Below are 26,145 nucleotides of genomic sequence, written 5' to 3'. Positions count from 1 at the left end.
AATGATTTCACTGAATACTGACAAGTAGCCTAAGTTACAAGCAGGGTTGTTACACAGCTCAAAGCCCGGTCTGACGTGGGGCCCATGCCAATATTTGGAATATCAGTCTAGTCTGTCTATCTGTCTGTCTGTCTGTCTCTCTCTCTCTCTCTCACACACACACACACACAAAGTCAACAGCACTTGAGTAACTATGAAGTATTCCCACACAGCAGTAAAAACTCTGAATATTCTAAAAATTAAGGTAAAAGAATTCCATGTTATAAGGGAAGGGCCGGAGGCTTACCTCCCATCCCCAGCACCGTGGTGGGGGCACTATAAAGAGAAGGGATCAAAGATGATTTGAGGAAGATCAGTCACTAAAATTTCACAACTGTAGAGGAAAGCGGGTTTTTCCCTGTTCAGTGTTCTGCTTCCACTAGCTCAGCATTTCCTGTGCATTTTCATTTCACTGACTCAGCAAAGTCCATTTCGAGACTGTATCTGCAACTGATTTACACTCACAAGAGGGAACATGCCCCCTCGTGGTGAAACGTATTAACTCCCTAAGCTTGAAAAAAAAAAAAATGTGAAAAGCCTGTGCCTTCTCTTCCCTTCGGCAAGACTCAGTGTTTACCGAACTGGTTCTAGCTCAGACTCACCTCTGATATTGCTGGTTACACTTGGAAAGCTGCCTGCAGCCCTGAAGACAGGGTCGGAACTGCCTGCGTGTCTGGCCAACTGTTAAAAATACAGATTGCCCATCCTACACTCTATAGGAGACTCCCCTCAAAACAACAGCCCAGTCAAGCGGACCCCTAGGACTGCCTACTAGAAATTTCAAGGTAGGGGTCTGAGGGAAAGTTGCTGGTCCTGCTCCACTGGGCTAGATCAGTCTTACCCATCATTTCCAGAAAACTAAACAAGGCCACATCCAGAAATAAAGAGACAGTGCAAGGGTGCCCTAAACTGTTTGGGGAAACCTTTGTATGTCTGTTAAATTACTACTTCCTTCTATCATAAATTAACCCATATCAAATGTAATGTTGCTAGAACTGCGGTTACCGACAAATTAAAATAAAAAGCATTTAATTTACCACAATGTATACTTCCCTCCCTTAGTCCTACTTCATACTACACTAAGCATGGGCACACATGTGAATGTGTATGTAAGCACAGCCTTAACATTGTGCAGATTTTATTTCCAAGTGTGGGAGAATTGGTAGAATCAAATTCCAAACCTCCTAACTTTTCATCTCAGTGGCATATAAATATGTATATCAGGGTGTGCACTCACATACCTTAGAGCTACTCTCAGTGCCGTGAAACACACACACACACACACACACACAGAGAGAGAAAGAGAGACAGAGACAGAGACAGAGACAGAGATAGAGAGAGACAGAGAAGGTATTCTCAGATGCAAACACATAGATTTTTAGCCACTACTAATCTAAGCCAATAAGAATGCCCAGTGCTTTGGATGACACCTACCTGGAGACTTCCACTGCTCAGTTTTACTGGTTTTCCTTCTTCCACTATAAGGGTCCTGGTGGGCAGAATCTGAGCGTCACGTTGGTGACTCTCCAAGGACACTTGAACACAAATGCTCACATCTAAGGAGGCGTCTTTAACTTTCACTGTCAAGTTAAACACATCAAAGTTCCCATCGCCATTGTGCCTATAAATCACGTGTCCCTGCTTCAGGTCATGCTGGGAAAATGAATGGAACACAGAATTGTTGACCAGAATTCTGCCATGTTTGGGGGGCTGCAAGATATGGAATTCAAACTCATGGTCTGTTCTGACATCTTGGTTTGTGGTGACGCTCAGGTTGGCTGTGGTGAGGCGGCTGTCCCTCCCTCTGTGCACAAGCAGCCCTGTGTTGTTGACTATGTGGACGTAGGCCTCTGACACACTGACCTCCAAAAGGGATGACGTGTAATGGACACCATCTGTCACAAACAGTAGGAATCGGGCAGAGTCTGGACCGTGGTGCCTGAAGAGCACACGCCCTTCCTGGAGGTCCTCTTGTCTGAACTGGTAGAGCTTCTGAGTCGGGTCACTGGCTTTCACCAAATCTCCATTTGGTATGCCACGCCGAGTGTAGAGCAACTGCCCATCATCGAAATCTAAGTCAGGGTCATGGTAGCAGAGGTCTGCCAGCGTCAGTAAGCGCTGGCTATCCCGCACAACATGAAAGACCTTATCTACCACTCGCACTGGTTTCTCATCATTCTTCAACTCAACAGAAATGCTGACTTTGATTTCTGTAGGCATGTGCGCGGAGTCAAGACTTCTGACACCTCCCTGTTGGCCCAGCTCTGTGGCAGAGGCCAAAACGATGAATTCATCATGCTGGGTCTCAGAGTCATCATGAACATACATCAGCCTTCCGCCCTCTATGTCCCCATCTGTGAATTCAGTGATGCCATTGTTATTTCCTAGAGAAGTGGAAGAACTGACCAGTTTCAGTTCCCCATGCTGAGGACTCTTGGTGACTTTGTATCGGAAGACATGGTTGTCCGAAGTTTGAACAAATAATTCTGATTTCGAAATGAATGTCCATTCCCCTTCTTTTACAAATAATCCAGTGTTAGTTAAAATAATATGGGTCTTATCTGCCTTAAGGTTTATCCTGAAAGTATAGTCTTTTGATTCAATGTGTTTTACAACAATTGAAAAACGAAAAGTATCCTGTGAGTGTTCCCTGGGCCTCCCCTGAGATGCATAGCTTACCTCAGAGTCTGTAATATTTTTTTGACTGAAAACTGAGCTTGTTTTGAGAACTTCATTGCCAAGTAGCAAGTTTCCTTTCTTAGGTGGGATCAGTAACTTGAAATAGAGTTCCCTCTCAGATACCTCCACACCCTCCGTTGCAGCCTGCAGATGATCAGAATCCAAGATTTTCTTGTTTGCACTGCTAATCTCTAGAGGAATATTCTTCAGAAGTGTCAATCTCAGCCACTGAACAGCCACCGGAAACAGGAGCTCTTTGCTTACCCTGCCTTCGATGCTAACTTTAAATTTAAAGTGATCTGTAACATTTTCTTGCTGCAGTTCTTGGAATGAACTATAGTATCGAATCTGACCCTGGTCAACAGAGCATTGAAAAAAGCTACTAACCTGTTTCCATTCCCCGTTGGATCCCCGATGCTGAATCTGGCCAAACTGAGGTGGACGGGTGATATCATAGTGAGTGTCCAACTCATGTGGTTCCCCATTTACCTTCACTGACAAGTCGCTCTTCGTGATCAGAACCGTACCACCCTGTGGCACCACCACGCCAGTCCCATCTGTCACTTCAAAGTCCCAAGGAACAGCCATAACACGCAACACCACGGTATTGCTCACCAGCTCGCCGTCGGTCGCTCTCAGAACAATCCGAGAGTTCCGGTGACCCCTGTGCACGTAGAAAATGTTGCCTTCTTGTAAATCCACATGTGTAAAACCATTGATAGCTCTCCCAGGGTCACGGGCACTTTCTAAAAACCCAGCATCTGCATTGAAGTTGCTGAGAACCGAGAGTCTGAGATGCTGAGACTCTGTGTCGGGGTCTGACACCTGCACTACACTGGGGGTCAGTTGTTTCTTTGAGTTCTCGAAGAGAAGCAAGTGTCCTTCTGGGAGCTTAAGGTATGGGGGGTCATTCACTGGAATGACAATAATGTTAAAAACATGTGGAATGGGATCCTGCAGCTGGGATGGCATCTCCCTCTTGCTACTAGAAAAAACCCAGAATGTAAAAGAATCTGTAGGCTCTTCCGAACCATCGTGGACATACCACACTTTCCCATGCCTCAAGTCTAACAGAGTAAAAGTCCTCTCCTTTTCTTGTGCAGACCAAACATCTGTTTGAAGGAAACCGTGAGCTGGCATTTCCTGTATTTGAAATAGTATCTGAGAATCATTGATACCCAGATCCATAAAGTCCACATTCACGTTGATATGCTTTTGTCCCAGTAAGGCCCGTCCACCTTCTTGGACTTCCAACTTATTCAAAACCAGAAAACTGCCCCTTTGATTTTCCAGAGGGGAACCGGTACTGGGAACCGCCGTGGAGGGGGATGGCTCCAGCTGAAACTGGCCTTCTATAGTCACAGGAGGATTTGTTCCATGGATGCTCTCACTTGTGCACCCAGAAGAAATGTCTTTGGAAACAAGTGCATCCCTTAATGCCCTCTTTTCCGAGTTTGCTTCCAAGGCTCTCAGGCACCCTTTCAGAGAGGTGCCTCGAGCAGATTTCCCAGGCACAGACACAAGGCCTAACCCCCGCCCTGTTTCCCACATCCGGTGATCCAGGCCTCCCACGAACAAGGGGCCTTCAGATACAAACGCTTGGCTTTGTGGAGGCAGCGTGGCTCTTACCCCGTGTTCATCTACCATGAGGTCCAGATGCCTCCTCGTGACTCGGAGGTGAACAACATGCCACTTGTTGTCACTAATCAAGGTGAGGGATGAAAGCTGAGTTTTTGTTTGTCCCCTTCCAACATGAGCCTTCAATAGACCTTCATGTATTTCCAAGGCAACAAAATCTCTTCCTCTACCTGACTGAAATAAGAGCATGGCTTGTTGGGTTCCAGTTTGCACAGCGAATCTCAGTATCCCCTCCTCCTGTACTCTCCATTCTGGAAAGGCGACATAGGACCTAGAGCTGAAAAAGCTAATAGCTTCATTCTTCCCAGCAAAAAACTCCTCGTTACATCCCAGGGACACCTCATAAACCTTCTTAAAACCAGGGTAAGACCGAAGCGATGTGAGGATCTCCCTCTGGTTAAACACCACACCCTCTATGCATCCTCGGAAGTTGGGGCTCTTTCTGTCCAGGTAAGGGACGCTGAGTGCCCCACGACCTCCTACATAGATTCCATGGTGAAATGTGAAGTTGTGCATCCCCCGATGAAGCTGGCCAGCTGTCTCATAATGCTTGTCAATTACCAAGAAAACATTCTCCTTGTCATAGTACAGTGCCACTGAATGCCAAACCAAATTGTCCACACGAAGTCTTGGTTCAGAAAGGAGGATCTGTTCACCTGCACCCAAATTTATTTTCACCTAAAAGAGACAAGAGCCACGATTAGTGAACCTCATCAATATGTTCACCTCATAGTGTTTTGCTGGGGGAATGGAGTTGCTATGGACTGACCCTACTAAAACTCATGGTGAGGCCTGAATCCTGAACCCGGGGGTGCTGGGAGGTGCTGAGGCCTCAAAGAGGTTGTTAATAGGAGTCAATGCAATGCTTTCGGGGAGAGTGAGCTCTCTTAAGGAAATGGATGGGTGATGTAAGAGGGCGTGGGGTGGTAGAAAGCAGGCTTTCCTCTTGCTTCTTCCCCTCCACCATGATGCCTTCACCAGAAGCCAAGCAGGCTCTACCATCATCCTCTCACAGACACCCAGAAATGAACCTATTGTCTGTGTCCTTTATAAATTTCCCAGCCTCGGGCATTTTGTTATTGCAAGAGAAAGGACAGAGACAGAGAGGGAGGGGAGGGGGGAGGGAGGGGAGGAAGGAAAGAGAGTGAGAATGAATTTGGCCATAAAAATCTTCTACAGTTATGGATTACATATTGAAGTGAAAAATAACAAAGTCAGAATATTTAAGACATGCTGGGAAAACTGGAGACAATCCACCCTAAATAAATGGTATATCACTTTATTCTAGTGAGAAATGGTTTGTTCTCTTTTTCTGTTGCTTTGTGTTCTCTAGTAACTGAATGCTTATATAATTTAAAGATTTAAAATAGTAACAATACCTGTAATATTCCTGACAGAAGTTCTATTAGGCAATAGTCAATTTTCCCAGCTGCTAGAAAAAGCAAGCCTTGTGGCTTGCTGGTTCGAAATCTCAATTGAAGAGACAGCCCGGAGGAAACTTCTGTGATGCTGAGCCTCACGTAGCTTTCGCCATAAAAGGATGCTTTGGGGAAGAAAAACACAGGTCAGTAAACTTGCTATACAATGGTGATGCTTCACATTCTCTTCCTCTTCATAGCCTGACCCTGCTCAAGAAAGGAGCCTCACCAAAGACCACGCCTGCTTTCTAGGGTAGCTCACAGACCCAGCACAAATGTACCAAAACACAGCCTTCTCTTCCCTAACTCAGGACAGCTCTGAGGGGTCCCCCTTCATTAGAACACTTCAAGGGAGCAGCCACCGTTTTCACTAGTGCTGAAGAGCAACTCAAATTCTGTATTTCCACAAGTCCGCTCCCTTGCCTTCGGCAGGGCTGGGCTCCAAGCTCCCACCAACAACACTCCTGCACATTAAGTTCCATCCCCAATTTACCTTCCCATGGAACCTACCTGGCACTAGAAGTAGCCTGAAAAGGTCGACTCTGGAAGGGACTGGGCGTTGAACCACCCTCAACTGAAATGACAATTGGGATGAGTGTCACTGCTCACGGGTGGGACCCAGGAACCCCTGGCAATGATGTTAAAGTTCTGTTGGTTATGAACTGGGATGGTACAGCTGTGACATAGCACTTACTAGTCCCGCTGTAAGACTCTAAGCCAGGAAAAGCAGAGGGTCAATATAACTACGAAGACAATGGAACTGGGTACTGACTGACAAGCTTGAAGTTTTACAGAAGGACAAGCTGAGAAAGGTTAGTGTTAATCACAACCTTTGTCCTCATTTCCCACAGCAGGAGGACAGAGGAAGTTGAGACTCACACCATGAACCAATCACCAGAGTAGCCAAGCTCAGAAAGTCTCAACAAGCTCGCTCTGACACGGCAGAGGCTCTGGACAGATAAAAGCGGAACACTGCTGTGTGAAACTGGAACCCTCCATTGACTCCATCAAGCACCTTGACTCCCAGACCCTCTAGAGCCCTCTGCAGATGTGGGTTATTCTCTTATCAAGGCCAGCACCTTGGGGATTGCAGAACCCTCTCTCCACAAGATACCACGGGACCTCTGAAGACAGACCCAGTTGCGTCTGCCAACAGCTAGATCCATAAGCAAAGGGCAAGTCACAACTCAACCTCCCCGGATGGCTGGATATGGGATAGATGCAAAGGATAGATAATGCAGATGCAAAGAGGGTGTCCGTGTGATTACCTTGCACACCCCTTGGCAATAAATAAATGACGGTGGTCACAGGGCATGCTGGTGTAAGTTGTGACATCAGGTGGCCACTGAAGCAAGAAGGGGTGTTAGTTGGAGTAAGCATCTACAGCGAGTCAGTAGGCAAAGAAAAATGACCACTCCAATATGGCTCCCTCGATTTACATGACAGAGTTAATCCAAGTGATGTGTGGGATAGCCCATGGTAGACTCTGAGACAGACACTTTGATAAAGGACTTCGGACTCTGGTTGAAATGAATGTTATTGGAAACCAGTCCCCAGCTGTAACACGAATCTTAAACAAAAATCTTATTAATAAAAAACCTGGAGCCAGTATTGGGATGATAGCTGAGAGATCAGAGAGACAGAATAAGCCACAGCCAACCTCACCTTGCCAACGCCTCAGCTGATCCTGTTTCCACAAATCCTCAGACTGAAAACTTCTGTGTCCTCACCCAGAAGGGATCTCAGCTGAACTGCTGCTCAAAAGCCTCTAGTTCCTGGTCCTCACGACTTATATACCTTTATGCTTTCTGCCATCTCTTCCTGGGATTGAAGGTGTGTGTTCTTCCCAAGCAAAGGCATGAGATCTCAAGTGCTGGGATTAGAGGCATGTTGCCACCTCGACTAGTGCTGTTCCCAGGGTGGCTTTGAACTCACAAAGATCCAGATGGATCTCTGCCTCCCAAATGATAGAATTAAAGGTGTGTGCCACCACTGCCTGGCCTCTGTGTTTAATCTAGTGGCCGTTCTGTTCTCTGATCCTCAAGCAAGTTTATTAGGGTATTACAATATTTGGGGTTACACACTATATATCACCACACCCAGTAGCTTCAGAACCTTTGGGTCTAGTTGAGACTGTCACTGAGATAACATCACAGTCTAAACCCTTTCCTCCCAATCAGCCTCCTTCTCTTTCCTTTCCTTTACCCAGAAGTCTATCCCAAAACACTCTGTAATCAAGTTCATGTATGTTTATCTCTAACCAGAGACTGCTTTGGGGCTAACCTAACCCAGGATCCCTCCCCTCCTCTCCTGTAGTGGGTAGCCATCCCAGCCTTGGCCTGGAAGTTCCAACCCCCATTGAGGCTTCGGTAATGGTCACGCCCACAAGGCAGGGCTGAGGGAGGACATTGAAGACCCAGGGTCGAGAGGAGAAGCTTCTCTTGGTTCCGGGCCCCTGGATGCTGGAGGTAGACCGAGCAGAGTTCTCCAGAGAACACCGCTGGACTGTGCCACACCTTTGCCAGACCCTGCAACCTACCTATCCCTTCATTTGTAAGTTACCCCACAAAATAAACCTCCCTTTTAACTACATGGAGTGGCCTTAATAATTTCACCAATACTCTCCTCTTTGGTCCTAAGGCACTCTGAGCTTCTCTTAACTAATCTTTAACAGCGACCCACTGAAATTGCAATTTTTGCATTTATCCCCTGCACTGTTCCATGAGTTTCCTAAGGTGGAGACTATCTTTTATATCTTTGTCTCTGTGGTACCTGGCCCAGTTCCTAGCACACAGGGGATATAATAAATTAGGTTGGTTCCCCTTTTGATAGGCTACACAGACCCATCCTTATTTATTTAATTGAATCACGCTGGTTTATAGCCTTCGTTCTATAGTTAAGTATCGGATCTTGCTTAGGATTTTAGGTAAAGACAATGGTTGGTTAGAGTTAGGGCCAAAAGCAATGGTCTAGGTGTTTTCCTGTTTTTATTTGTTTGTGTTTTTGTTTTTTTATTACCAAAACATTGAGTTTATACAAAGGTGTAATATGGTCTCTGCAGAGTTCTCTAGATATCACAAGCACTCCATATATGCTGTGGGATGTTCTGTATGTGAAATGTGTAGCTCTGATTGGTTAAAATAAAACACTGATTGGCCAGTAGCCAGGCAGGAAGTATAGGTGGGAGAAGCAGAGAAGAGAATTCTGGGAAGTGAAGGCTGGGGAAGAGAGATACTGCCAGCCGCCGCCAATGACAAGAAAAATGTAAGGTACTGGTAAGCCATGAGCCATGTGGCAAAGTATAGATTAAATAGAAATGGGTTAATTTAAGATAGAAAAAGTAGATAACAAGAAGCCTGCCATGGCCATACAGTTTGTAAACAATGTAAGTTTCTGTATGTTTACTTGGTTGGGTCTGAACGTCTATGGGCCTGGCGGGTGAGAGAGATTTGTCCTGACTGTGGGCCAGGCAGGAAAACTCTAACTACACATATATCTGTTAGAATGGTCCCAAAAGAGCAGAGAAGGAGAGGACAGATTTCTGGAAACTCAAAGTCCCTCACCCTCAGAGCCCTGTCCCTCCCAGGTCCTCCCCTACTCACGAGACACTATCACCTGGAGTTTACAATCGCCTTTTTCAGAGAAAAGCTGACCCACTTCCAAAGTCAAGAAGACAGTCTCAGCCAACAAGATGGCCACACAGATGTGCATGGCACTCACTTCCTCTTCCACAAGGAAGCTGAACAGCCACTCTTTGAGGCATGTGACCTCAAACCCTGGACCTCAGCAAGCTCTCTCCCCAACAGTCACCCCTTGAAAGGCTCTGTAAGACCTGGGATGATAGTACAGGAAGAAATATAAAGCATTCCAACACCTGCCACTAGGCTTTCCAGCCAGGGAGGGGGGAATTCCGCTTGAACAGAAGTGTCCTGGCAAACGCCATGACGGCCACTGCTGGCAATCTTGGCTCCTGGGAAGTTCCTCAGCCATCACAGGTTTACAAATTATTTAGGGCAGCCAACCTACCCGGCAGCTTTGCTTTTAAAAAGGAATTCTCACCATTTCCTCCCAAACTCTCATAGCGTAGGCTCTCATGGCTTGGTCCCAGCTGAAGAGGGAGCTAGTGAGAATGTAAGCGCCTGTTCCCTTTCATGCCCACAGTCATTCCACTGGAGGGAAGGACTGCAGGCTCACAGACTACGTGACCCAGCGCAGCAGCTGTAACCCTAGCATCTGAGACTTCTCCACACCCAGCACTGGAGGGACAGACGTCCCACACATCTGGAGGGGGTAGAATGGCGGAGAGTTCACCTTCCAGAACTGACTCCACGGTGCTTATCCACTGGAAACAAGGAGTGTGCAGCCACATGTGGACTCAGGCCAGTACCAGGACTGAAGGTGCTTGAGCACCCAAACAGTCTCCACCGGTGGATGAACCCTGTGCTGAGTTTGATGTTTTCTATTCTCCCTTTGGGGCCAGAAGACAATGCCCAAAGCTCTTATGCAGCCCCAACCCCATAATCCAGAAGTATTGTAGAGCCCTCAACCTGTGGGTAGCAATTCCTTTGGTAACTTCTATCTCCAAAATATTTACATTATGCTTCATAACAGTAGCAAAATTACAGTTATGAAGTGGCAACAAAATAATTTTATGGTTAGGGTCACTGCAACATGAGGGGTTGCAGCATTAGGAAGGTTGAGAACCACTGCTCTGGATCATCGCCCTGCTCCACGCTACTTTCCCACCCAGCAGCATGATGACTCCAATTTTGGAGTGGTTGCACAGTGGACACCCACACCCATTCTGTGTATACCACGCCTGCTGGAGCCACAAAAATATTCCCACATGCACATGACCAGCGGGTCTCATGTGTTCTCTCTCTCTCTCTCTCCCTCTCTTGGTCCCTCACCCCCTCTCTCTCTTGATTTCTTGACATAGGCTTTCCCTGTGTAGCCCTGGCTGTCCTGGAATTAGTTCTATAAACCAGGCTGGCCTCAAACTCAGAGATCACCTCTGCCTCCTATGTGCCAGGACTAAAGACATGAGCCCCCATGCCTGACTCGATGGTGGGTCTCTTTTACTCTGCCATACCATGTGTTGTGCCTATAACATTTATTACAGTCAGGGAGTAATAGAGACTACCCTGTCATGCCCTAGAGCTAAAGTCAATATCACATACCAATGTGGTTATAAAATAAATTTAGAAAGAAAAAGAATATGGCAACATGATAGATCCAAGAAAATGCATAATTCCCTAACACTAGATTCTAAAGAAAACAACATTAATGAAATGCCTGATAAAGAATTTGTTAAAAATGATAAGGAAACTGAATAAAAAAAAATCAAGAAAATACAGGTAAATAAAGCAAGACCAGAAAAACAACAGATCACATTAGTGAGAAATTCAGCAGAAGAGAATGTAGTATATGCACACAGCAGAGTTTTATTCAGTAATAAAGAACAAAACTGTGCTGTTTGTAGGAAAATGGATGGACTGAAGATCTTCATGTTAAGTGAAATAAGCCAGACTCAGAAAAACAAATATTATATGTTTGATCTTGTGTGAGAAGTTGAGACTGTGGACATAGATCTATGACAAGAAAGTAGAAGGGACACTGTTTGGGAAGAGCAGGGTACCATGGGATAGAGGGGCCTGGGAAGGAAAGAGTATGAGAAAAATACACAATATATGTGTGTGAAACTTTCAAATTCAACCCAGCATTTTCAAAAAATGAATATATACTAGTAAAGAGACAAAAACATTAGAAAATCTAAGACATAAAAAAAGATTCTGCAAAGAAATGGAGGCCTTGAAAAGGAATAAGTCAGGAATCTTGGAGATGCAGAGTTCAACAAGTCATTTAAGAACGACAATCAAGGGCTGGAGAGATGGCTCAGTGGTTAAGAGTACTGACTGCTCTTCCAAAGGTCCAGAGTTCAATACCCAGCAACCACATGGTGGCTCACAACCATCTGTAATGAGATCTGGTGCCCTCTTCGGGCCTGCAGCCATATATGCAGGTAGAATACTGTATACATAATAAATAAATAAATCTTTAAAAAAAAAAAAAAAAGAGGGTTGGGGATTTAGCTCAGTGGTAGAGCACTTGCCTAGCAAGCGCAAGGCCCTGGGTTCGATCCTCAGCTCAAAAAACAAACAAAAAACAAAACAAAACAAAACAAAACAAAAAAAGAATGACAGACAAAAGTCTCAACACCAAACTAGACCAAATAGAGAAAGAAGATCTGGACTCAGACAAGTCCTCCCATAGGTCTCTATCAGATAAGGAAGAAGACCAGATCTGGACTCAGACAAATCCTCCCATAGGTCTCTATCAGATAAGGAAGAAGACTAGATCTGGACTCAGACAAGTCCTCCCATAGGTCTCTATCAGATAAGGAAGAAGACCAGATCTGGACTCAGACAAGTCCTCCCAAAGATCTCTATCAGATAAGGAAGAAGATTAGATCTGGACTCAGACAAGTCCTCCCAAAGATCTCTGTCAGATAATGAAGAAGACCAGATCTGGACTCAGACAAGTCCTCCCAAAGATCTCTATCAGATAAGGAAGAAGACCAGGTAGGAGGAGCAGGGACAGAAGGAGGAGGAATGATGAAGAACACCTTCAGGGACTTGGGGACATGGTTAAATGTACAAATGTCGCATTTCAGGAGCACCTAGAGTAAAAGGAAAACAGGAAGGCACATAAAGTCTATTAAATGACATAATGGCTGGAAACTCCATCGTCTCAGGGGAGGTTTGAACGTCTAGATATAGGACAGTCAAATGACCCAAAAAGATGTGTTCCGAAAAGATGCTCACACCAACTTATTATAGTCAAACTGTCAGTGTCATAAAATAAAGAGGATTCTAAACCCTGAAAGAAAGAAGCTCCAAGTCATACTTAAGGGAATGTCCATTGGACTAACAGAAAATTTATTTTCAGTGGAGTCTCACTGGCCTTAAACTCAAAACTCTGCCTCAGCCTCCTAAATGCTCACATTATTGGCATGTACCGCAGTGTCTAGCTGCCAAAGAGCAGACTTCTAAGATGACCAAACACTGGAAAGAGAGAATCAATCTCAAGTGCTGTCCTATGACCTCTACATGCATACAATGGCACCTTACATCACACACCCATGAATAAATAAATATTATTTCAAAAAATCAAAGACTATAAGCAGTTGTAAGTATATATGCACTAGTGTAGATGCACAAAATTCCATAAAATAATCATTAATAGAGGTAAAGGAAAAGATAGCATCTAATATAAAACCAGTGGGAGAACCCAATAACGTACTTCCATCAATAGATAGATCATCCAAGTAGAAAATCAACAAACATAATTGCATTATACTCTAGATCAAATGGCTTTAGTGGGTATGGCAATGTAATATGATAAAATATTTCTTACATTCTAAGAGACTGGAACTTTGGTTGGACCTCGCAGTCAAGAGCTACCAATGCACCTTGAGGTCACTTAAGACTGGAACCACCCTGTTTGTTTAACTTGCCTTTAAGAGAACAATGAAACAATCAACCTTTCTTGCCTTGTATTTCTATGTAATCAGCTTTTAAAACCAACGCTAATGTACAGCTGTGAATGTAAATTATGTACTCTACAATACCTTAACCCAGAGCACTGCAGGTGTGCTATGATAATCTTTGTTGGAAATATCAAAAAGAGGCTGAAAGCAGTCTTGTAAAATGGACATCTACCATAAACATTGAATGCAATATATGGATATTACTTGGTAAGTAATGGTTGTTAGCTGGGTCAGTTGGGGTCAATTGGAGTCAATGACTTAATCCCTGGTAGGTCTCTGATAGAGATGTCTACAAATTATCTTTTATTCCTTCCCTATGTGATACTTGCTGTAGTGGTCAATAAACACAGAGTAAAGCCCTAGGGACACTCAGACACAGTGTTAGACACACACACACACACACACACACACACACACACACACACACGGCACACAAGGACGGACAGACAGACTCGGAGGGGGTGGTGGTGGTTCAGGGGCGGATTTACAAGACAGCTTTCAGGAACACATGCTTTCAGATTCGGGCTGCAGACAGACAAGACAGATGACATGGAGAGAGTGAAGGAGAGAATTCAAGTCTGGGCTCGCTCTTAGTTAAATGACACCGAAGGGAAATGTTCTGAGTTCTTCCCTAATGTGGCACTGACACATTATTGGTGAGTTCGAGCTGATTAACTAATGTGTTCAAACCAACTACAAGCAGGCACTTTCAGAACATTTCATCCACAACTGTAGCATACTCCTTCTTTTCTTCAGCACATAGAACGTCCTTAAATAGAACATACATTAGGTTCAAAATAAATCTTAACAAGCCCAAGTCAAAATCATATCAGTATCCTTTCCGATCACAAGGGACAAACATCAGAATTCATTGAGACTTAACAAGATGCTACTGAACATACCATACATTAAAGACATCAAAGAGAAATTAAAAATTATATAAATAGAAATAATCTATCAAAATTTATGGGACACAGCAAAGGCAGAGGAATGTTTCAAAATAAATGAAAGATTTTAAACATGCAACCTAACGATACATCTCAATAACCTAGGAGTAACAAAACCCAAATTAGTCACAGCAAAGAAATAACTAAGATCAGAGAAGAAATATATAAGATATAGCTACAAACAGATAAAAGATCAGTGAAGCAAAAGGTTTTTTTAAAGATAAACAAAAGCAATAAAATAAAATATTTCAAAATAACTTTAGCCAAGGAAGTGAAAGGAAAATTAGAAAGAAACCTAAGACACGCAGAAAAAAGAAAGGCATCTCATGTGCAAGAATTGGAATAATTCATATTATTAAAATGTCTATATACTATCTTAAGTGATTTGTAGACTCAAGATAATCTCTATCAAAACATCAAATATATTCTTCACAGAGTTAGAAAAAAACCCTAAATTTTATATTGAACAAAACATCAAAGACTCCAAGTAGTGAAAAAAAAAGAATGTCAGAGGCATCACAATACCTGATTTCAAGCATATATTACAGTGCCATTGTAACCAAGCATCACGCACAGGTCTACAAACAGACACAAAGGCCAATGGGATGTAGCAGGCATCCCAGAAACAAACTGATTCTCAATAAAGGCATCAAAACATACATTGGAGACAGTACTGGAAAGCTGAAGGTTGGAACTGAACCCCCACCTCTCACCCTTGTGCAAAATATCAACTCACAATTATCCAAGTCCTAAACGTCCTCAAATATCTCATTGACATAGAAACATAGAGCTAAAGTCATTAAGATGAAGCAAGCAGCCCCCAATCTCCCAGCCAGCTGAGTTTATTCTCCTGAATGCTCCCCACATCCCAATTTCTGACTGGCCTGCAGGATGTATTGTTAAGTGTTCAAAGCCAGGAAATGTTTTCTAAATCATGAGATCTACTGCTAAGACGACTAAATAACATTCATAAACAATATCCGTATATTTTCCCACGTTTCACCTCTCTGGCACTAGTCTATTCCAGTCCCAGCTGGCGGCCAGAAAATTCCATCACCTCCAGAGAAAAACAAGGAAGCGGGTTTGAAACTTCTGGCCTGACAGTCTGAAGCCACTTGAGGTCCTCAGTTAGCTCCAGGTTGACCCCATCTTCTCAGCCTCTAATACACGTCTCAGAATAACAATAAGAACAAACAGGAAAGCAAGTGAAATCAGTTCCTGGAGGGAAAGGAGATCTGCCCTCTGGTGAAGGACAGGACGGGGATTCCAGTATCCGATCAGGTTGGACAGCAACCTTGTCCTTGGGTACTGAAATAAGGGGTAAGATGCACAATGCCAACAGAGCTCAGTAAGAAAGTAGCGAAAACACAGTGCTCCCAGAGGGCAAATATTTACACTGGCCTGCGATTCCTCCCATGAGACAATTTTCAGCCACCATATTTACCTTACGATTGACTCTAACTCGTTCTTCCAAACGCTTCCTCGTTTTCGGCTGGATTTTGGTTGTGTGTTTGTTTTGTTTTGGGATTGACTTACTATTTACTGCGTGCTTAGCATGTGCCCAGCATTGTCAAGAGCAGAAGGTAAAGACTTAACAACAGCTGGCTGTCTTTTACTCTTGTAAAAAGGTTCCTAGAAAGAAGAGTGCCCTGAAGTGCTGGAGTTGATAGGATGGCAGCTGGTTTGGGTGAGACAGGGGACCACAGAGGGAGCACTCCAAGCAAAATGTCGCTCCTCCAGGTCCACAAAGGAGCCCAAGGGTTTGCTTTGTGGCTGAAGATTCAAAGGTAAACACAAGAGACTGGTGCTATCTGACTCTTCTGTTGCTGTGACTGAAATACCCCGAGGAAAGCCACTTAAAGGAGAAGGAGGTTGTTTTCTCTTACAGTTGCAGATAGATAGATACATTCCATCCTGGCAAGGAAGACATGGCTACCAGCAGAGATATTGGGGTGGCAGGAGCAGGAAGCTAGCTGGTCACACTGTGACCAGAATGCAGAGTGACAAGTGAGGCCAGGCCAGTAAGCCTCAAGGCCTGCCCCCAAATGACACACTTCCTCCGGCGAGGCGCCTCCTCCTAAAGTTTCCAGGGCTTTCCCAAACAGCACCACCTCCTGGGGACCAAGTGTTTGAACACATGAGCCTCTGGGGGGAGGTGGGACAGTCCACATTCAAACCACAACAGCTAATCAAGCAATCACAATTTCTGTTTAGTTAGACCATTGCTGACTCACTCAGTCTGGCTAAAGGATGTGGAGTGGAGGGGTTTCTGGGCAAGACCTAGGGGATGGAACAGGAGGAACGGAGAGGGGAAACCAAGAGGAAAATTGACAACACAAGGGACTGAAGGTCCTGTCTGGCTAAGTGCAGTATGAAGGGGCCAGGTACAGTTGAGGCTGCAGCAACCTGAAGGGTGAAGGAGCCAACAGAGAGAGGAGGGGCTGTCTTCTCCACATGGAAGGCCTTCTCTGACCATTTAAAGTACCTTTACAACAGGAGTGACTGGCTGCTCCTTTAATGGCCTTTATAAATCTCTACTTTAAAAAAAAAAGTCTGTCACCAGTTGTTATCTGGCTCCAGTAACATGACACCCCAAATGGAATGTTAAGATTTGGAGATCAAAATCTTGTTAGTCAGACCACCGCCTAATTCTCAAGGCATAGAACTGTGTCCAGCACACATTAGATTACTTAATAAATGACTGCCTTAGAAATCAGGAATCTGTCAAAAGAGGGTTGTGGTGTGGTGATATCTTGTGTACCCCAATAAAGCTTGCCTGGGGATCAGAGGACAAAGCCAGCCACTCTATTAAACATAAAAGTCAGGCAGTGGTAGCACACGCCTTTAATCTTAGTGTTCAGAAGGCAGAGATCCATTTGGATCTCTGTGAGTTCAAGGCCACACTGGGAACAGAGCCAGGCATGGTGACTCACGACTTTAACCCCAGCACTAGGAAGGAAGGAAGATGTCAGGGCACAGAAAGGGATATAAGGCGTGAGTAAACAGGAAGTCTCTCTCATGAGGCTGAGGATTTCGTAGAGGTAAGAACGTGGCTGGCTCGGTCTGTTTCTCTGATCTTTCAGCTATCACTCCAGTATCTGGCTCTGGGTTTTTTATTAATAAGACCATTTAGCAATTTGTGTTACAGAGTGTCAGAAAGGAATCAATTAGGGAAATGACACAATCAGACTGTAACTCAGAGGATGACAGTGTTGAAACCCCGGGCAGGAAGGGGTGCCAAGAAGGGATGAGAAGTGAGTGAGCTCAAGACACGGTTTAAAAGCAGTATCATCTGGGGAGGGAGAGGGAGATGCTAGAAGGCAACTCTCACCAACTTCCAGATTTGGGGTTTGGTTGTGACTTCCTGGGGTGGGAATCTGGGACGAGAAGACTTTGTGCTTGAGCTGTTGACACACATACAAGTTTGGGGAGCAAATGAATGACTTACCAGTGAGGCAAGCAGAAGGTTCCTCACTGGTGGGCCTGTAAAGAGGGTCTGTAAACAACGGGAAACATTAAACAGCTTTCAGCCACAGAGACAGATGGGTTCTGTATTTTAGAGAACAGGCTGGTGGCTCTGTGAACTGGGATGTAAATTAATTAAAGAAGTATTTAGAAAAAACATTTGATGTCTATTTGCTGTCACTGAAAATTAGAATTCCTTTTCTATAATTTCAGTATCTGGGGTAATGTTATATCCTGTCTTTTAACATACAGCTGTGCTTAGAAATGAGTTCCAGGAGCATCATGGGTATAGAAATTTGTCTTTAAAATTGAAATTGGGCACTGGGCAATGGTGGCACATGCCTTTAATCCTAGCACTCGGGAGGCAGAGGCAGGTGGATCTCTGTGAGTTCGAGGCCAGCCTGGTCTACAAATCGAGTTCCAGGAAAGGCGCAAAACTACACAGAGAAACCCTGTCTCGAAAAACCAAAATAAATAAATAAATAAATAAATAAACAAACAAATAAATAAATAAATAAAATTGAAATTGGAAAAACAAAACAAAAGCTCTCTGGCATCATACCAACTCCTAAGACGAAGTTCTAAGAAGAGCCTTGCCCTGGAAAGGACCTCACACTCATGCTGTGTGATTCAAGCTCAGTCAGTCAGTTGGAAAGGCAGGTTTTGCTCTACAGCTCCTCCTTAGCAATTCCTAGCGTTTTAATATGCTGTGGATATTGTATGCACGTAAAGTTAAAGTGGGATATTTATTCAAGGGGCATCTAACTTTAACCAGCTCCTCCAAAGAAAAAAAGAAAACTTACACGCAAGAAATAACTTAGCAGAAAGACCCTCAATACCTTATGCAACCTCCCAGCAGACTAGCACAACTCTCTGCTCTGTTAAATTTAAATCCGAGTGGGAAGTCAATGAACTCAAACGTGCTCTATGGCTGAAGGGCAGGTGTATCAGATGCTTGGGGAGCTGTGAAGGGCAACTCTGGCACCAAGGCCCCTGCTACATGTGCTGCTGACATTGTTGGAGGAAGACAGACAGCAGAGGACAGCAGGTTCAGATACACTAAAACATCTTTGGTTTCTAGGTGGATCTAGGTCCAACAATTTATAGCACTTTGGCTCTTTGTCAACCGTAATGCACTAGGCTCTCAACTCTCCGATTCATCCAAACATTAACTTTTGTGCAATTGCTCTGGGCTGGGTCCTCAGGCTACCAAGGCAAAACCAGCAGTTACTCCACCCTTCCCTGCTCTCAATGAAGGATTCCTGTGTCTGGCACTACTCTGGGGGCTGCTGCTCCTGTAGTCTCGGGTGCAAACAGTTCCTGCTGAATAAGCCAGTAAAGTAGTCCTGGTGCTCAGTCTGCCCTGGTTGAACCACCAGCTTCCCTCTGCTGGGCCACAGAGCCTAGGTCCAACCATTCATGCTCTGCAGATGGGGTATGCTGCCCAGGTTCCTCCTCAGACATGCATGTCCATGATGGACCCAGGCCTCCTCTCTAGAGACAGTGGCTTCTCCTAAGATCCAAGGTTGGCAGCTCTTCCAGCCTCTCCCTCTTCTCCCAAGGTACCTGCCTTCCAATGCCCTGGGCAGAATTCTACGACCCTTCTCTATCCTTCTCTGCCTTCCAATGCCCTGGAAAGAATTCTAAGACCCTTCTCTATCCTTCTCTATCTTCCAATGCCCTGGGCAGAATTCTACAACCCTTCTCTATCCTTCTCTATCTTCCAATGCCCTGGGCAGAATTCTAAGACCCTTCTCTATCCTTCTCTATCTTCCAATGCCCTGGGCAGAATTCTACAACCCTTCTCTATCCTTCTCTATCTTCTGTACGCCTATGGTCCAGCGGTAGGTGTTTCAACTGTGAGGATCCAGCACTCTGTGCCACGTGCCACCTGCTGTCACACCAGCTGCTTAAAAAAAAAAAAAAAATCTGAATCTGTGCATCAGTTTTGAGATACCAATCGTGAAAGGAGTGCCAGGATATTTGCTGCAGAGCCAAAAGAATATATTAGGCCATCTGAGGTAGCTGCGATCTAAAAGCCAAAACAGCACCAGAAAAGAGCTTAGTTTATTGGTCTCAATGTGGTTGAAATTCCGCCTGCACTGATTGGCATGTGAAATGGCTGTTCAGCTCTTGCTGCATGCACAAGCCTTCCAAAGGCAAACGGGGACTCTGCAGAGGGGACTGGTGTTCCTCTCCTCTCTTGGCTTCACTTACACCACAGGCAGGCTTGTCTGGTTAACTAGGTGCATCGGTTACATTATCTCACCATAAGTAAACACATCCTCCAAAAAAAGTCACATGTGCCTAGGTTTGGATGCCGTCTGTATCCCAACTTTAAGAGTTGGGAGCCTGGTCTCTTCTATGCCAAAAAGAGGTGTCAGAAACTTTAAAAGGTGAAGGCTAATAGGAGACTGTTGGGTCACTTAAAACATCATTCCCAGAGGAGATTGGGTTAGTTCTCAAAGAACCCTTGCTAGCTTGCTGGAGAGACGTGTTCTAAAATGCCAGACCAGCCGCACCCTGGACATTCTCTGGCTTCTTCTCGCCCTTCTGCAGGCTCCTAACATAAAGCCAACTGCCACGATTCCCTCGTCAGAGCCAGCACCAAGGTCATGAGCTAAAGAAACCTCTTTTCTTTAAAACAAATTCAGCCTTGGGTGTTTTCTCATAGCAGAATAATCAATAAAGATGTTTTTCAAATTCTTCCAAGGAACTCGTGGGTAAAGACACATTAAAAACAATGTGAAAAGCCGCCATGCCAAGCAACAGGTCAGCCTGGCCATTCTCTTCTGGAACAAGTGCCCATTCAGCCTTGTCAGAATGCAAAAGCAGTATCTGACAAGAAAGTGGTCCAAATTAGAAATACTGAAAGCAAGACAGAAATTCAATACGCTGATAATATGGAGCTAGTGCAAATGTACATCCTATCACCTCAGAAAGTGGCCAATGGCAATAGTATGATTCGAAAACAGAATGCATGAGGCACGTGCACTCAAAGTAATTTTACTAGACAATATCTATTGCCAGACAGAGTTGGCTTCTGCTGTGGTAACTCGCCAAGCTGACCTATCTATCACCCTGCACCCTTCAAGCACTAAGAACAGCTAAAAGCAACTCAACTGTTCAAGGAAATACCCTGAATTATACAAGGAGACAAAGGGAGGAAAGAAGTCAAATTGTACAAGTGGCAACTCAGGAAAATATTCTCAGGACTGGAGGGATGGCTCAGAATTTACAAGCATGGACTAATCTTCCAGAAGATCTCGGTTCCATTCCCAGCATCTACATCTACATCGTCGCTCACAACCATCTGTAACTCCAGTTTCAGGGTGTCTGATGCCCTCTTCTGGTCTCCTCCAACACCAGACACATGTGTGGGAAACAGACACATACGCAGTAAAACACCTTTAGTCACATCCATGCACAACTGTAAGAACTGGGATCTGACGGGGGGGGGTGGGGGTGGGGGTGGTGGTGGTGGTGGTGGTGGTGGTGGTGGTGGTGTGAAGAGAAGACAGACAGACAACACACAGACAGAACACTGGGGTCAGATCGTCTGACCCAGAAGTTCAACATATTTATTATATAGAGTCGAACAGAGAGACACGGTTATTGCATATAGCAGAACCAGGAGGCAGAGTTACTACACACAGATAAACAAGGAGGCAGGGTTTGTGGTACCCAGCGGGATCAAGGAGACAGGTTCAGCTAATCTCAGGAACAGACTCTGTAGGGAAGACATCTTTGGCTAAAACTGAAGGGTGGGGTGGGGCTGTGGTGGACAATTTCTACACATACTATCAACATCCATACATGGACCAGACAGAGGAAGGCTTTTCCATTTCCCTCTTGGCCCCACCACAGGGACAAGGGGAAGGCTTTACCATTTCTGTGTGGATCTGAGAATCTGGTCTCTTTGTCAGGGTGGAGCTTAGGGTTTCCTCTTCTCCCTACAACCCATACACATAAAATGAAAGAAGAAGAAGAAAATATTCTTCCAAGCATCACAAAGAAGATTTTTGGCAAGATTTTGGCCTACAATATTTGTCATGCTGCCCGGGCCATGGATGAAGAACGTCCATGTTAGAATGCCTGCTGTGGAATTCTGTGAACAAAGAAGCCACATGCCTAGTCGAAAGGCATATACAACCTACAGTCTCCTAGCCACACGAATTGCATCGAAGAGGCAGAATGGGGGATAATGAGTAGGGAAGGCTGGAAATGAGTGTTTATTGAGCATCCCCAGTCTGCAAACAGTTGTTTGGGTTAAGCCTCTCTGAGGACGTTATTACAGAGTTTACAGAGGCAAAAATAAAGAACCAGAGGAGTAACCGTGCGGAATAACTGGGAACAGAAGATAGTCCTTGGGTGTGAAGGCCAAGCCTAGCCGACTGCTAAGCCAGGAGCTTCTCTTTGCTCCCAACTATTCCTGGCACCCTCTCTGATACCACTTGGGCTTGTCAAAGGCCATTCACTGCCCTTTGGAGTCACACCTGCCCCCTCAGACACTGTTCCTGCGGTTCCTGGCCTCCAACCCTTGGCCACACCCACCCTTGGAACCAGAAGGAGCAGGACAGCCTGGAGATGAGGTGCTAGGAAACAAGGAAAATGAGGAAGGTGTAGAGCTTTTCCCAACAGCCTCCTCACCACCGGATCAAGGAGAAGGGCGAGGCGTCTTCCAGGACCTAGATGACCCTTGGAGCGTTACTCTGAAACGACATCATCACGCAATGATCGCGCGCAGCAATGCTCTCTGGCTACCCTGACAATGAATTTAAGTCTCCAGAATCTTATTTAAAATAGTACAGACATGCAACGCCTGTGAGTTTAGAATTTCTGGAAGTCTTTTGTTGAATTGAGGGTGGGAAGGAACTGGGGCTCAGTCACGTAAAAGTTTAGAGAACCATGTGCTAAGTAATCTGGAAGGTAGGCAAACTGCCAAGGAAAAATTAAAAAAAAAAAAAGTTATGTATTTGGACTCAGAAAAGTAAAGGCCCTCTACGGTGGGATTAACGGGACAAGGAGCTGGGGGAGTCAAAGAATATCCTTTGTAACTGAAGTGTCCCCCAACGCCTCGCAGGTCACAGGAGAGCAAACAGCTCCCGGGCCGAACTCAAAAGGACTAGCCAGAGCCACCGGAGGAGTCGGCCACTCTGCTGGTCAGAGGGCCGATCTTAAAAACTCCGAGTCCCCGGAGTTCGCGGCGAGGAGGTGGGGCGCAGGCCCGGGCTGGAAGTTGGAAGTGGTCGGCCGCAGCGAAGCCTGTGCGTAGGGCCTCTCTGCGTCCTCCCCTCCGCCCAGCTCGGGGACGCGGGGCCTGAGCGCGCCCGGGATCGGGGGAACCGCTCGCCCTGCTCGCCCAGCCTCCTCCTTGGGGAAAGAGGCGGGGGAGGGGGGGGATCGCGCCCCAACCCGGCCGCCCACCCTCTCCGTGCAAAGCCGCTTGGCCTGGCCCGCCCCGGATGGGGAAGGGAAGTTGGGGGCGCGTACCTCCGAGCGCCCCGCGCGGCCCGCAGAGCTCCAGGCAGGCAGCGAGCAGCACGAGGCAGCGGACCCCGGGCCGCCCCATCCCGCCGCGCTGTCTCCGGGCCGCGTCGAGCTCTACCTGCAAGGGCCAGTGCCCGCCGCGTGCGCGCCCCAGGAGCCTGGAGAGGGGCGGCGTCCCCCGCCGCACGGCCCGACGGGGCGGGGCACTTGTGCTACCTGCAGCTGTCGCGCGGCGTCAGCGCGATTCGGCTGCCACGGTGAAATCAGACGGGGCTAGAGTGTGGGTCTCCATTGCCATGCAGGCGACAGAGGGGTCAGGGGGTCGGTGGCCCCCCCTCCCCTGCTTGCAGATCTGGAGCTTGGTGTGCCTAACTGGAGAAAGAGAGAGCTCTAGGCAACAGGCTGGGGTGGGGATGGCGGGGGGGGGGGGGAATAATGGGGCAGGACCCAAGCTGGCCTTGAAACAACCGTTTCCTCTGACCACAGCACATCTCAGAAGGACAAGGGGCTCGTTTTCCTCAGCCTTATCCTAACGCCCGCCATTTGTGTAGATGTTTGGGAGTATGTTTTGGGTGAGCAAGCAGGAATGGCAGGAAAGAAGGTAGCCTAGCCATTTATTTTGCAAATGTGAGCCTTAGTTTTGTTTCTTTTAAAGCTTGGTTCCCTAAGTTAAATCTGAAATTTTGGAGCAACTATCTGTCAGAATAATTAAGGTCTAAGATTTGATATGTTGCCGCTATCATTTCCTACCATGGGAAGCCACAGAGAGGAGAAGCCCCTATACAAGTAGCACCCCTGGGAGATGGTTTGACTGGAAGATTTCAGGGCTCTCCAGAACCAGCTTCCCTGGGCTACTTTTGCAACGCTAGGGGTTGTCAAAATGCCAGTTCTTTGGCTGCTGGGATAGTCAATGTTAGTCCTGCTTTGTTCCTAGGAAAACCAACGATGACTTCATTTCCCTCTCGTTCCCTTTTTTAGTTCTGAAATAAAGTGCTTTTTAAGCGTAGAGTCGCATTTTGACCTTTTCTGCAGCAGAAAATCTGTGAGGCCACTGTTCCACTTCTAAGAAAATATGTTTTGTCTACCCAGCAGCCTTCCATGATCCTGGGAACCTTGCCTTCCTTTAGGAGAACTGCATTCTACTGCCTGCCCCACCATGTGTGGGAAATAGGAGTTGGCATCCACTTCTAAGACCCCCCTTTCTGTCACGTGATGGGCTGAGGTTGGGGTACTGATGACCAGAGCAGGGCCAGTCATTTCTAATCTTAAGACTTTTACTGAATGCATACAAGAAGAGGGCCTGCAGCTCTCCAGAGGGGAGGTAGAAAACTATAGATCGCTTTGATCTCAGACTTTTCAAATAAGCTAGTGCCCAAAAAGAAGACATAGAAAAGAACTGTGGCTCTTGACCTGGGATTGGGGTCTGCCATCTCCATTCATCCCTGAAACCAGCTGCACCTTAATCCTTTCCAGGTTGTTTTTGCATAAACCATTCAAGTCCCCTCTGAACTGAATCTACCTGGACTTAGGCTCCTACTTATAACCAAGAGCAACCTATCAACTTGAGCCCAAACACGATATACATGGGTAACTTTGGTTTGTGTTCTGTATGTGTATCAGTGGCCTTTCTGTCAACGGTCACCGCTTAAAGGAGGGAGGCCGACTTGGCTCGTGACTTCCGAGGTTTCAGTCCAAGGTCTACTGATTTTATGCCTGAGGTAAAGCAGACACACAATGGTGGAAGGGCAAGGCAGAGCAAGCTACTCCCTTCCTGGCAGTCAGGGAGCAGAAAGCACAAGAGAAGAAGTCTGAGGATAAAATAGACCTTCAAAGACACTCCCACAGACCTACTTCCTTCAACGAGGCCCACTTTCTTTCTTCTTTTTTTTTTTTTAAATGTTTTTATCTATTTGTTTGTTTAATATGTATACAGTATTCTGCCTGCATATGTCCTTGTAGGTCAGAAGAAGGCACCAGATCTCATCACAAGTGGTTGTGAGCCACCATGTGGTTGCTGGGAATTGAACTCAGGACCTCTGGAAAAGCAGTCAGTGCTCTGAACCACTGAGCCATCTCTCCAGCCCCAAGGCCCACTTTCTAAGAGCCCATTCAGCTATGAACAGACCAACGGATCAATCCCTTATGATCCAATGTCAGTAGCACAATCAGCTGGGAGCAAGCCTTCAACACATGAGTCTTGTGGGGACTGGAGTAGGACCCAGTGGGAAATACTTGATATCCAAACCATACATTTGCAAGCCCTGAGACAAGCGGCAGATATCTAACCGTCTTCCTGAGCAGGTGGGATTCTACCCGTGGCCTCTCTGTACTCATCCACATACAGTTCTATTGTACCCTGTCTCCCCAGCAAATGTGCACTTTATCAGTGTTATCCGACCAATCGAGAACTGGTCATCAAGACAATAAGCAGCCAAACGGGGATCCAGCCACAAAAGAATTCGAATTTCTAGGTCCTGTGCAAACCTGCCATTTTTACCACTCTGATTTTTGCCACCATTTACAGCAGAGTGTAACACACACACAAACCAGACCTTTGTTTCTTCCTTCTTAAGATCACACACCAAAGCTGTGGTCCTCACAGCTTTAGTTTGTCTGTGCTGGTCTGAATGAAAATGGCCCCCATAGGGAGTGGCACTCTTAGAAGGTGTGGCCTTGTTGGAGGAAGTGTGTCAATGGGGGGGGGGGGCTTGTTGGAGGAAGTATGTCAAGGGGGGGTGTGTGGCTTGAGGTTTCAGAAGCTCAGCGTAGGCCCAGTGGTTCACTCTGTTTTGCTGCTGTCTGGGGATTCAGATGGAGAACTCTAGCTCCTCTCCAGCGCCATTTCTACCGGCACTCCACCAGGCTTCCTGCCATGATGATAATGGACTTAACCTCTGAGCTGTAAGCCAGTCCCCAGTTA

General features: G+C 45.9%; 1 protein-coding gene across 1 annotated transcript in view; it reads right to left on the bottom strand.

The window, feature by feature from the left end:
- Nucleotides 1-23,380, bottom strand: part of LOC118596488 (chondroitin sulfate proteoglycan 4-like) — a 68,689-nt gene extending 45,309 nt beyond the window's left edge. Inside the window, exons 1-3 of the mRNA XM_036207418.1 lie at nt 23,229-23,380; nt 5,736-5,899; nt 1,474-5,034 (exon numbers count right to left, since the gene is read on the bottom strand). Coding sequence (XP_036063311.1) covers nt 1,474-5,034; nt 5,736-5,899; nt 23,229-23,307 — 3,804 coding nt within the window. The 5' untranslated portion in view covers nt 23,308-23,380. The remainder of the gene's footprint in view (nt 1-1,473; nt 5,035-5,735; nt 5,900-23,228) is intronic.
- Between the last annotated feature and the right edge of the window lie 2,765 nt (nt 23,381-26,145).

The sequence above is a fragment of the Onychomys torridus genome, chromosome 15, assembly GCF_903995425.1.
Source record: "Onychomys torridus chromosome 15, mOncTor1.1, whole genome shotgun sequence".
Taxonomy (NCBI): Eukaryota; Metazoa; Chordata; class Mammalia; order Rodentia; family Cricetidae; genus Onychomys; species Onychomys torridus.
Note: the sequence above shows the minus strand (reverse complement) of the source record. Positions and strands in the feature narration are given on the sequence as shown.